At 37.3% G+C, this 13,018-nt stretch overlaps 1 protein-coding gene across 1 annotated transcript in view; it reads left to right on the top strand.

The window, feature by feature from the left end:
• LOC104617495 (target of Nesh-SH3-like) overlaps positions 1-12,225 on the top strand; it is a gene marked incomplete at its 3' end in the record, with an annotated part of 14,549 nt that extends 2,324 nt beyond the window's left edge. The window contains exons 2-6 of the mRNA XM_010282828.1: positions 1,984-2,079; positions 6,926-7,036; positions 9,310-9,393; positions 10,773-10,841; positions 12,013-12,225. Coding sequence (XP_010281130.1) covers positions 1,984-2,079; positions 6,926-7,036; positions 9,310-9,393; positions 10,773-10,841; positions 12,013-12,225 — 573 coding nt within the window. The remainder of the gene's footprint in view (positions 1-1,983; positions 2,080-6,925; positions 7,037-9,309; positions 9,394-10,772; positions 10,842-12,012) is intronic.
• Positions 12,226-13,018: the final 793 nt, after the last annotated feature.

Below are 13,018 nucleotides of genomic sequence, written 5' to 3'. Positions count from 1 at the left end.
GCTGTTCAAGACGCAGTGGTTAGTTTTAAGGTGTTCCAGACCCCACGAATATTTCCAGGAAAAAAGATAGAAGTAAAAGAAGACACAAACACATATGCAAGTAATACATCTGTTCTCAATTCTGTTAAAAGTTTGGATGAATGTGGTAAGTTGAAATGCAAGTTACATTAGCTAGCATAAGGCAAGTGCTATGACAAATACAGCAAGCTGTTTGATAGTGCAGGTACCTTGTGTGAAAACACAAACTTTTATGTAACTTTAGAGTGCATTGAAACATTCAAAAAGGAGATTTTGTTGCCAGGGAAGTGCTGTGGTTTGATCAGCTTTTTCCCTGAAACTTTGACTTAATTTTCATTACTACTTTACTAATGCCAGAACAGCAGTGCAAGTTTTGGGGGCGGGGGAGGAAGAATAAAAATTACTACTTCCATTTAGAATGTATACAATATTTTGTTCCTTCCTAGCTGATATAACTCAGAGAAGATTATGATTCTAAATTAGATTTTAAGGAGCAGGATAGAGGTGTTTTCTGTAGGCACTATCACTATAAAATGCAAAAATGAATTAGACTTGTAATGGATACTTGGGTAATTTAGTGTGATTTAGTCAATGTGCTACTACATTTTGTTGATGTGTTTATTGTGAGATGAAGCTAAGAAACTAAATATCTCTGAATATGCACCCATGGTGTACAAGATTATTTTTCTTTTTAAAGCTAGTGCTGGTCTTATGCCTCTTCTTCCTTGAACACCATTCACATGAAACATTGGTTAGCACTTTGGCAGTTTGTATGTCTGAAGATCTGATTAACCACTTTAGTTACCTGAAGACAAATTGCAGTTATATAAAACCACATTATGTGTTTAGAAATGTTAGTCACAGGGACCAGGTGACCTGTGTCTTGTTCCCAGCTTACTACAAGTCTCATTAATCTTAAGTGAATCATTTAATGCGTCCATACTATGGACTACGGATTCCTAAGATATGCCTATAGGCCAAATCATAAAATAATTGAAAAATTATGTGTTTCATGCTGTTAAAATACTAGTTTAATGTCAAAACAAGCTGAGCACCAGATTATAAAGCTATGAAATCTTTGCTTGAAATATTTATATCATGTTGGAATAGGGTTGGCATTTGGTAATTAATTTAATTTTGAGATTTATTTTTTTAATATATTAACTTTCAGGGTTTTTTTCCTTATGTCATGAGAAAGAGCGAATTTTTTTTTCCCCCCACAAACATGATGAAATTGCAATGCATCTCCTCACTCTACTATATATAGAGGTTTTATAAAGTAAATGTACTTACTTTGTCTAGGGAAAGCATATTAATTTAACAGTCTGGCTGTCCTATAAATATCAGCATGTGAAAGAGTTGTTGAGTACCAGGAGTAGTTGTGTTGATCTTTTTAATGCCATTTACTTCAGTTTTTTAAAAATGTGTTTATATAACTTTTAAGTAGGACTTTCTTTTATATACAAACTGAATTTTATGTACACTTTGCCTCTAGTACTCCAAATATGGTATATGTTTGGTTCAGAATTGCTCTAGCCATTCAATATGGAGGATAACCGAAGATCTTATTTTGGGGAGAAAGAGAACTGCCCTTTGCAATAATCAGTGGATGTTTTATTCTGTATACTGAAAAACTCAAATATTCTCTATACTCATCTTTCCACATATAATCTTGATTTAACTCATCTGTTGTCTTTTAATCTTATTAATTTTCTCTTTCCAAATATACTTTTTTCAAGGAATATTTAACATTAAATTGCAGATTCTCTAGACCCAGATCACTTTCTATACTTACCTGAATAGGAAGATAACAGGTATCACTAAGTTATCAGTAAAAACATAGGTGGGCCATATATGCCAGTTTTGCATTTAATGTTACCTAGAGTTTGAACATAGGCAATATAGAAGTATTCCATGACTTCGTACTGCACTGTAGATACTTATTTCATTTCCTTTGTTTCACAGATGATGCATATACACCTGAGGATATTGCCAGACAAATTGGCGTGGATGTGGAAAAACCTTTGGAATATAGTGATACCTGGGAAAAGCCAATTTCTGGTAAGGTTAATAAAAGAAGACAATATAGCAAATTTTAACAGTTATGAAAATTGAAAACACCACCTTTCCTACACAAAAAGCACCTCCACTAAGAAGACAGAATAGTTCTTAGTCATCTGCATCAATACATGTTCTCTTGGCTTCAGGATGCTACTAAAAGAGATAAAAATAAGAATATTTCGTGGTCACCACTTAGTGGCTAATGTATGCTGTATATTAGAAATTACCACCACCAGTGTTATATTCTTATGATCAAACAGCCACAATACTGTAGGCCTGATTTTTTTCATACTAATAGTTTCTACATAGCAAGGCAGAATAAGTAGAATGCATAGCTAAATTGTCCTCCCATTTATGGAAAAATTTTGTTGAATATTAGGATTGTAGGGAAAATTAGAATGTTAGGCTTGAAGCAAAATAACAATGTGGAGAAAATAAGGTTACAGGTTTTTTTACATGTGCTATACCAGGCTTGTCAGTTTCACTTTTCTTGCAAGTCTTGCAGTCATATTTTCAAAACAATCAAAACATTTTTAGTGAAAAATAGCTTCCCCAAACAGGCCTTCAAAAATAGGTTTTTTGTATTTCACTTTTTTCTAGTCAGCTTCTGAGAAAATTTTCTGTTTCAATTGGAAAGTTGTAGTATAGAGCATGTTTGTTATCCATGTGTATACACACAAACATACATACAAACATGTAAACATACTTACATGTAGAGAATGTCTTTGTTCTATAAGCATAACCAAGAATAGAACTTGTTTTAGCTGTGGGTTTTTACTGATATAAAAACTGAAAATAAAATCTTTTTAGTTTTACCCTTGAATTTACTGTTCAGCTGCAGTTGCTCTTTTTAGGTAGGTTTTCCTTTGAAAACGTGTTATTAGCTTTGAAAGTGTATTACTAGATTTAAAAACACAGACATGAAGGTATGTCTCCAATTTATAAACTGCTGTTTGCTCCTAATCCCTGTTGAATTTCCTTTGCACCTAATTTACCCGCACAAAGACAAGAGCCTATCTTGACAGATGAGTTCTGCTGCTTTATCTTTTTTAAGTTCATTCAATCTGAAGATTGTACTTTGCAAAGATTAAGTCCAGTGTGATATACTATTAGTAGTAGCTGGATGCAGACTGTAAACTAAAAACCGCATTTTTTGTTACTGAATGTCAGGCAGTGGTGTGTACTTAAGTAAATCCATCTTCTGATTTCCAGAGGCTGGAAGTTTTTTTATGCACATAGATTCGAAGCAACATCTACATCTGCTTTTACTCATTTTATGACATTAGACATTTAAACTTAAGCTTTTGAAGCTTTGAAGTAAGCCAATACCTTGAAATGTAGTCATGAAAGACAGTTGGGTATGGTTGTGAAATCAGCTACTAATGTTTTGTGATTTTCTTGTATACTTGTATATGATCTCCACTCTCTTCATGAGGCCTTAATATGTATACCAAAATTCAGAATTATAGAATCATAGAATGGTTTGGGTTGGAAGGAACCTTTCAAGACCAAATAGTTCCCCGCCCATGCCACGGGCAGGGACAGCTTCCACTAGACAAGGTCGCTCAAAAACCCATCGAACCTGGCCTGGAATGCTTCCAGGGATGGGGCATCCACAACTTCACTGGGCAACATGTTCCACTGTCTCACCACCCTTACAGTGAGGAATTTCTTCCTTATATCTAACCGAAATCTACCCTCTTTTAGTGTAAAACAATTACCCCTTGTCCTATCACAGTAGGCCCTGGTAAAAAGTTTGTCCCCATTTTACTTTGCCCCGTTTAAGTATTGGAAGGCTGCAATAAGGTCTCCCCGGAGCCTTCTCTTCTCCAGGCTGAACAGCCCCAACTCTCTCAGCCTGTCCTCATAGGAGAGGTGCTCCAGCCCTCTCATCATCTTCGTGGCCCTCCTCTGGACCCGCTTCAACAGGTCCATGTCCTTCTTACGTTGAGGACCCCAGAGGTGAACGCAGTACTCCAGGTGGGGTCTCAGCAGAGGGGAGCAGAGGGGCAGAATCACCTCCCTTGACCTGCTGGCCACGCTTCTTTTGATGCAGCCCAGGATACAGTTGGCTTTCTGGGCTGCGAGCGCACACATTGCTGGCTTGTATCTGTTCGTCTACTAGTATCCCCAGGTCCTTCTCTGTAGGGTTGTTCTGGATCCATCTGTCACCCAGCCTGTACTGAGACTGGCGATTGCCCTGACCCAGGTGCAGAACCTTGTACTTGGCCTTGTTGAACTGCGAGGTTTGCACTGGCCCACTTTCCCAGCCTGTCAGGGTCCCTCTGGATGACATTCCTTCCCTCAAGCCTATCAGCTGCACCACTCAGCTTGGTGTCATCCACTAACTTGCTGAGGGTGCACTTGATCCTACTGTCTGTGTCATCAGTAAAGACATTGAACAGTACTGGTCCCCGTACGGACCCCTGAGGGACACCACTTGTTACTGATCTACCTTTGGACATAGAGCCATTGATGATAAGTCATTATATGCGCCTATCTAGCCAATTCCTTTTCCATCGACTAGTGCATCCATCAAACCTATATCTCTCCAATTTAGCAACAAAGATGTTATGTGGGACTGTGTCAGGGGCCTTGCAGAAGTCAAGACAGATAACATCACTTGCTCTTCCCTTATCCACCAACACAGTCACTCAATTGTAGAAGGCCACCAGATTAGTCAGGCACCATTTGCCCTTGTGAAGCCATGTTGGCTGTCTTTAATCACTTCTCTGTCATCCATATGCCTTGAGATAGCTTCCAGCATGACCTGTTCCATGATCTTACCAGGCAAAGAGGTGAGGCTGATTTATCAGATATTGCTATAAGTTACCCAGTATTTAACTTTGCTTTTAAATACATTTACTTTTTCTGAAAACTTAGTGTATGTTAACTGAAAAATTTACATTCATGCTACTTACGAGAAATGAAAAAGATAGGTAACAGTACAAAAGAATTAAGCCTGATATGTTAAGAGTCTGTCCTAAGAGGCTGCATGCCCTCCTTTTCCATGAAGAGTGACAGAGTCGAGGAAATGCACTCCTGGTCCACAAAGAACCCCTGAGATAAAATAAATCCTAATAGTTCACCATGCTGCCATCATTGCAAGAATCTATGCTACCACAAAATCCCTAAATTCTATTCTGTGTCCTAGTTTACAAGCTCAGTCTCCACATTGTTAAATAGATTTCATAGCATCATAGATCATCACCCAAATCACTGTGGAAGTAGTAGAAGGGGTGGAATTAGTAGAAGGAGAGTAGGGATTCTTCTTTTACCAAAGTGCAGTATAGTAGATTCAACTGTGACACAGTCCACTGAATGTGATGTTTTGGCTTGCATGTAACTGTTGAGGTTGCGTCATTCAGCGGATACAATAGAAACCACTGACAAGTCAATACTTGCATCATTTTACCCCATCGATATCTTGGACAATCCAGTTCCCCAAATATGGGCAGGGGGAAAACTAATTATGGATACTACCATGTAGTATCTAGGGTATGATGACTTATATGTACAAAAATTTATTATCCTTTTTCAGGTCTTTAGGCAATTTTTCTTTCGTCTCCATCTGGGTATTAAGAATGAATATGAAACCTACAAATGCTATTTTCAAAACCATTACATCTTCCTGAATTAGAGCATTATTTCCTGCCTTGATATGAGGGATTTAAGAAAAATGTGTTTTATAAGTGACTGCAAAAGTCCAAAAGGCAAAGGGAACAGAGAAAGATGGAGATGTTCCTGTTTGTATACTGTATTTCTAAAACGACGCTCCCAAATGAGTCTTTGGATCTCCTCCCTTCTCGCCCATAGTCATTGTATTTATAGGGTAAACTGAGGTCTGATATGTAGGGCCAGAGGTACTCTGTGTAGCCAGTAACTCAGCATCAGGCAACTTGCATATTTGTTGACTTTGGCAGCATTATAAGAATTACATTACTCTTGAGGATTTTCCCATTAGATACAAAAAGTCTTTTGTTACATAAATGTGTTGCACATATCTCCTGGTTTTTTTTTCTTAAGGAAAGAAGCGCAGAGGTGAATAGTGAAAGAAAATTCTTTTCCTCTGCCGTTCCTTTGCATAATAAAATCCTTTATAATTACCTGGAAAATACAGTAAAATGTTTTAAGAGGCTTAGGTTCTCCTTTCAGACATCACTCTCAAAGGACCTTGCCACATAAATTTAAAAGATACTGGCTGGAACTGCACATTGAAACAACCTAGTTGGGTGCTTCAGGAGTTTCTAACACAATAACTGTCTCTAGCCATGTCAGTGCATGAAGTGACAGTGAATTTTTTCATTTTTCACTTTTGAACAGCATGATAAAGTGTCCCTAATGATAATTTCCCTTTTGCTACATCTTTTGCTTTAAGCTGAGGGTGACCACTTTTATCAGTTAGAAAGCACAAAAGATAGAAATTTCCTGAGTAGGATACTGAAATTTTTTTATTTGTATTTATTTGTATTTTATTTGTATTACCAAGTACACTGAGGTGGTGTTTATCGTGGGAAGAAGTATCCTGTTGGTTGCCAAAAAATTACCGTTGACAGAAATGAGTAACTACAGAGAAAATGAATCACTGAAACACTTGTACAAAATCCCAGAAGAGCTACATTTTTTCAGTGTAAGCTTGGTTTAAAACTCCATGGCACACACTTCCCAAAGAATTTAAGGCTGAAAATACAACTCATTTCAGCTCCTAACCTCACCTCTCTGCTTTTGATACTAAATCAGACATGAAATGTTGTTTGAGAAGTCAGAATATAACCTGTAGTGAGCTGCTGATTTTATGGAATTTGCTGTTAGACAATTAATAACGCTGTCTTATAATGTCATTCAGTAACTACACCACCTGGCCCTCAGCATCCTCCTATACCTCCTGTCAAGCCTACACAAATACGAAGAAAACCTCTGCCTCCAAACACCGTGACTGGTAAACCAGGGAGTCCAGGTATCTCTGCATTTTCAGTATAAATATTTTATTATGTGTGAGAGAATACTGAACTGACTAGCAGGGTGTAGGAGAATTTTACAGTATAGATTCTTTTTCTTTAATCTGTGATATCTGTAGAAACTAGTCTCCTGGAACATACAGGCCTTGTGTCTTTTGTCTTCAAACATAAACTCTGTTTTCCTTTTGTTTTCCTAATCTAGTTATGTCAAAATCATCCCTAGTAAGGGAGCTGAAACCAAAACAGCATAATGGAAGTCATCCTTTAATAAGATCAATGTTAGAACATTTCATGTCTACTAATAGCATTTGCAGTTACTTAACATGTGTGTCAGATAGGAGATGCTGAATATTGTGCTTCAATGCATACTCCCAACTGGTTATTTGTAAAGAAATTTTGTCCCGTATCTGCAACACATCCTTTAACCACTGCAAATAACAAGCTAATAGGGACCCAGAAAAGTAACTTGAGTGGGTGGTAGAGTGAGCTGAGTTATTTCATGTGCAAAGAGTTTAGTTTCATTCCTATGCTACAGTATTCCTACCTCTTAGTATCAGCATAAGAGCACATAGAAACTTTCACATTTCCTATTTTTTAAAAATTTTATCCTGAAGCTGATATTCAGTATCTTTATGTATGTTTTGTCTGTGGATTCTACATAAGAATCCTTAGGCTAATGCTATTCCAGGTAGTCAGAAACTATCATCTCATTATGCTTAGAATCATGAGAAATGCTTCCCTCGATATTACTCTCTGTAGTTCACTGGAACTATAAAGGTCTTGGCTCTGCTGCATTTCCTGTTGGCTTTTTTGGGTTTGTTTCGTTTGGGTCTTTGTGTGCTATTAAGGCACTAAAGACCTAAATAATTTTTGAGTATTTTATGCAGCAGACTAGAAGCAAGAATCTCCAAGCTGTTTGAAACAAGCTGTATAGTTACTCAGTAGCCAAGCCAAGACTGAAATATTGTGTCTGTACTTGCTGTTGATCAGCGGTGTTGCCTTAGTAATAGCTACAACAGAACATAAGACATTGTCAATCTTAAGCGGTAGCATAAAAAAATGTTGACCTGATACATTTTCTTTTGCTTGTGATGGGGTCTATGCTAATTTTCTCCATTAAGTGTCTAATTAATTTAGCAGTGTTTTGAAATGTCACCCTTTTTCCATACACTAGAGGCCATTGTGTGGTAGTCAGCAGTTACCATACCTTCCTAGGCATTCAATATGGAATAAATTGGTTAGATGATTTGGTTCCTCCTTGGGGGGGGGCAGTAGCAGATTTTCCTTTTTTCTGTGTTTCCTAGTGTTTTATCCAGCTTAGTTTTAAACAACATAATTGAGTTTCTTCTGGTTCCCTGGAGAGACTATTCCACAGTACTAACAGGAAAAATTTGCCTCAATGTTCTTCTTGGATTTTCCCTTTCATAATTCTGTCCTGTTTCTCTTTCTGTTTAGCACTGTGATTAATTCCTTACTTGTATCCTTCTTACTCATCCAGTGGATGATTATTATGGGAAGGTTTCTATGCAGACATTAAGTTTCCTGAATGGGAAAAAAGGAAGCAAGAGAGTTCCAGAACCCTTGTGAAACTGGATGCTAGTGAGAATCTTAACAAATTTCCACTTTATTAAGGAAGTTAGTGGAAAGTAGGGAGAGAATCTTTACTATGAGAATCTTAATAAATTTCCACTTTATTAAGGAAATTAATGGAAGGTAGGGGTTTTTGCTGTTTTAAACTTGGTTCACCAGAGTTCTGCCTTCAGTCACCATGTTCTTCTGTGTCATAGATGCAGGGAAGGTAACTACAGTATATAGTTCTTGACTTTTTTGGGGTTGAGATTTCACAGTCATGCAGTGGTTTTCTGGGAGTATCTGCATGTTTTGTGAATGTATTTCTTGTCTTTTACAGCTATTTTGAAAACAATCAAGACATCCCTTACCATGGATTGTTTGCCTCTTAGAAACTTATTTTCATTGTTAGATCATATTCTAGCTGACTGAAGTCCTTCAAGGCAACCTCCAAGTAGCAAAATATTTTCTTACTGGGTTTCAGGAGTGGGTTATACTGGCAGTAAGGAGAACTTGAAACTTTCCTAAATCTAACTGGAAACTGTTGTGTAAGTTTTGAGGGAATATCATAGTTTAAATGAAAGTACTTGTTTCATGAAGCAGTTGTCACAAATCTGAGTTCTGTTAGAAAATCAGAAAACTGTTTCACTCTTTTAAATAGTGAATACCTTGTTGCCACAAGTTCCTCCTTCTGTCACTATAGCTAAACCTGCTGGACCAACTATACCTGTGAGGACAGGAACGTCATATAAGACACCAACAGCTTTTGCAACTCCAGAGTATTATGGTAAGTATATTACAGACAGTTCTGATTTCTTTCTTTTTTTTCCCCCATGAACATAAAGGTTTCCTTTCTTTCTTTTGCTTCCCTTCCCTATACTATATTGATGCATCATATATTTAGTAGAATTACTACTCTGTCTTCGGTGATTCTGATTTCCTTTATGCCACTCTGTGACTTTTCTAACGACTGAATTAATCTGTCTGTCTTCTGATACACACCTTGGTAAATGAGAACATGGTGGCCCTTCCATCTTCCTAGAAATCAATACATGCTTACTAGCTTTCAGTACTATTCAGTGGCTACTTTACATCTGTGAAGGGAGTAGGTAAGGCACTTCTTTTCCTGAACGTTTCTCTTTGCATGGGACATAAATTCAAATTATTGTTTGACAGTGACTGATAGTGCTTAACATGCTTGTGATATCCTCCTACCTATCTGATCAAGCTGCCACCATTTAGATAGGAAAAGCTGTAATAGAGACATAGTGGTTAGTTGGTAATTTGCCCTTTTATAAAATTGGGAGTTAACTACAAGTTCAGACCTAAATCTCCTCAAAGTGGCTGTACAGGAATAGGCTTGGGGGAGGGTGTGCTTAGAATTAATTTTTGAGCCAAGATATGCAGCTCTAGGTATATTGTCATGAATGATGCTGTTTCTAATTTTCCTAGACTTACAGTAACACTGAAATTCTTGTCTCTTTATAATGATCATGAACTCCCTGTGACCCTTATTGCTCAGTAAAGCAAGCCAGATGCTAGGTATATTAAAAAATGCTTGTTGTGAATATATTGTGTTTTGTCCACTGCAGTCCATTGTAGTATTTGGAGCTAAAAGAAGATTCTGTTCAGGGTAGTGGCTAATTAACACAACACTGTTGTCATGAATCCTGACTGCTCTAGCACATTTCTACTCACCAGCATATTTGCCTTCAATTTTCTTCAAATTTTGTGGAAGTTGTACACTCTGGAAAGAGAATTTGTGATTTCCTTGTCACTATTTTTCGAGAAGTTCATGTGCCAACATAATAATGCTATATATTCTATTAACATGAAACAAGCTCCAAGCTAAACAGCCAGTACAGTGCAAAAAGATACTTTTTAAAATGTCTAAAGAGCATTTTGCATATATTGCATGAACTGAATCCAGCAGCAGCCAGGAACTCTGTCATTTTGATCATGGCTGTCTCTATACTAGCAGATACATATGGGGTTTACTTAGCATCACAGCCAGAGTCCTTAAAAGCGAAAGATGGATCTGGCAGCAAAGGTCACCACAAAGAAGCTTTACCATGATTTAAAATGCCAAATGAACTGTGAAATGCTGCAGTTCCAACCCTGAAACCTTGTATTTATTGCATATTAAATTGTAACTCTGTCTCACAGTTGATGCAACTGTCTTCAGCTCAAGTCCTACATCAGAAACAGATTCTTCAGGCAAACCAAGGTACCAAGGTAGGATTTTAACAGCTATGGTATTTTTATTTGGGGGAATATATGAAGACTGACCTATATTGCATCAAAAATATCTTGTTTGGTTATTTGAAGGCCAAAACTTTATTTGATTCTCTTCCACTTTAGTGTCAGATGAAAGGACTGTAGTGCAGACCATGAGCATATTCATGACTAAATTTCTTCCCTGCTACCATCTCCTAGTTTACAGTCTTACCCACAAACACGTTGTGGCTCTTCCTGTATGCCAGTGGTAGTACAACTGCACACTTCACATTCCAGCAAATCAAATTAAAATCTTCCTGTAGGCTTGCAAGCATAACAGAGAGCTGTTGCCCCTATACCAGTGCACCTTACCATAAGAAATATCTACCCATCATATATGCCTCAGCTCTCGTTTCAGACTGTGCACATTCAGATAGTCTAGTAATATAGCAAAACATACTAGAATAGATGCTAAAGTAGTCAAGTTATTGGTGTTGCAGTAATCTAGAGAGTTTAGGAAGGTGAGATGACAGAAAGAAGTTCTTTTGTACCAAAAGGTTTTTCAGGTTTTTTTCTTGGTCTTGTAAGGAATACTACATTTCTGAAGACACTGTCTTTCTTGCAAGAGCTTATTGTTTATATCCAATAGAAGTTTTAATTTTAGAACTAATGTGTGTGTCTTCAGTAGTCTACTTTTCCTAATTTTGATGCAGAGTACAAGACATCTGCCTCAGTAGGTTTGTTTCAAAGTTTGGTCCTGTACCACTGAAAATGGTTAAGATTTTGACAGTCACTAGAAACTGCAAGTTTAATGATGAATGGCTCTGGACTAAACTTGTTGCTCTTTCTGATGAAACATAGTGGTGATGCTTAATTGTTCTATTTTATGACAGAATTTAACTCTTTCAAACAGTGCATATCACCCACTGATACCTTCAGAGTGATACTTCATTAGTGTTGCCAATGGGAAGGGGGTGAAGGCAGTGCAGATTCCAGGTCAAACAACAAAAAAACAACCAGCAGCTTAATATTGAATATATGGTTTTTATTCTTAAACATTTACGTTTGAGTTTGATTTGCTGTGCAGATTTTTCACTTGATGCCCTGAAATGGAAGTTGTGTGCTAGGTGAAATGACATTTTGTAAAAACACTCTGAATTGAATAACAGCTCTTTCCTATTCCTCCTAGCCCCCCATGTCAAATACATGAAGAAAGATGATGATGTGCCTTGCTCTATCACAAGTTCTCTTGAACATTTTCCTCAAGAAGAAGCTGGCAGCAAGGAAGAACCTACTCGACCTCCACAAAATCCTCCAACCAACCTTACAGTGGTGACTGTTGAGGGTTGTCCAACTTTCGTCATATTGGACTGGGAAAAACCAGACAATGACACTGTTACTGGTTGGTTTGATTTCTTTCTTCCATTGCATGAGAATACAGCATTTCCAGCTTATTTTTACTTTCACAGGGGTTTTATGCCATTTAAAAAATACTTTAATCCCAAGGGAGTCTTATACCCCAGTGCTTTTATTTTGGGCTACTGTCAACTCCAGTGTGGATAAGAAAATGCTGCTAGATTAGATCAAGATATTCACAACTATATCACTGGTGTCAGTGATGACATAAAAAGATACTTAAGAAGTATGACTCTGTATCTTCTCTTAATTTCTGGCGTCTCTGTGTACAGGATCTGGTAAGGTCTAGTCAAGAAGTTCCAGCAATGTGACAGTAGTCTTTATTATATAGATGCATACACATAATGTAGACATCTTTCTTGAGGTTGTTGTTGATCAGTGGGCCAGACACAATTAAACCTTACATCCATCTAGTAAGTTAGTAGAACTCTGCCAGCATAACACTTGCTGTACCCAGTTCTTTATGTTAAAGAATCTGTTTGTTTTTTTCATTTCCAAAGGAAGGTTTTTGTGTTGAGAATAAATCCTTGTTAATCATGCAGGAATCGGTACATAGACAGGCAGCATGCAAGACGACCATTCATAAATTTTTGACGTCTTCTTTATAACAACACAAGCTTACCAAAATTGAACATTTAAATTAATTAACAACTTTGAAAATTATGGTTCTTCTGTACTGTCAGGAAAAAGGTTTTTGCTTTTACCATGGACATAAAACTTTGATTTGCAAAATCACTGGCTTATCACAGCCATGACCAAACAGATTTGGCTGTGTTGCA

Source organism: Phaethon lepturus, unplaced genomic scaffold (assembly GCF_000687285.1).
Source record: "Phaethon lepturus isolate BGI_N335 unplaced genomic scaffold, ASM68728v1 scaffold14612, whole genome shotgun sequence".
NCBI lineage: Eukaryota > Metazoa > Chordata > Aves > Phaethontiformes > Phaethontidae > Phaethon > Phaethon lepturus.
The sequence above is the reverse complement of the archived record's forward strand: the minus strand, read 5'-3'. Positions and strand labels throughout refer to the sequence as shown.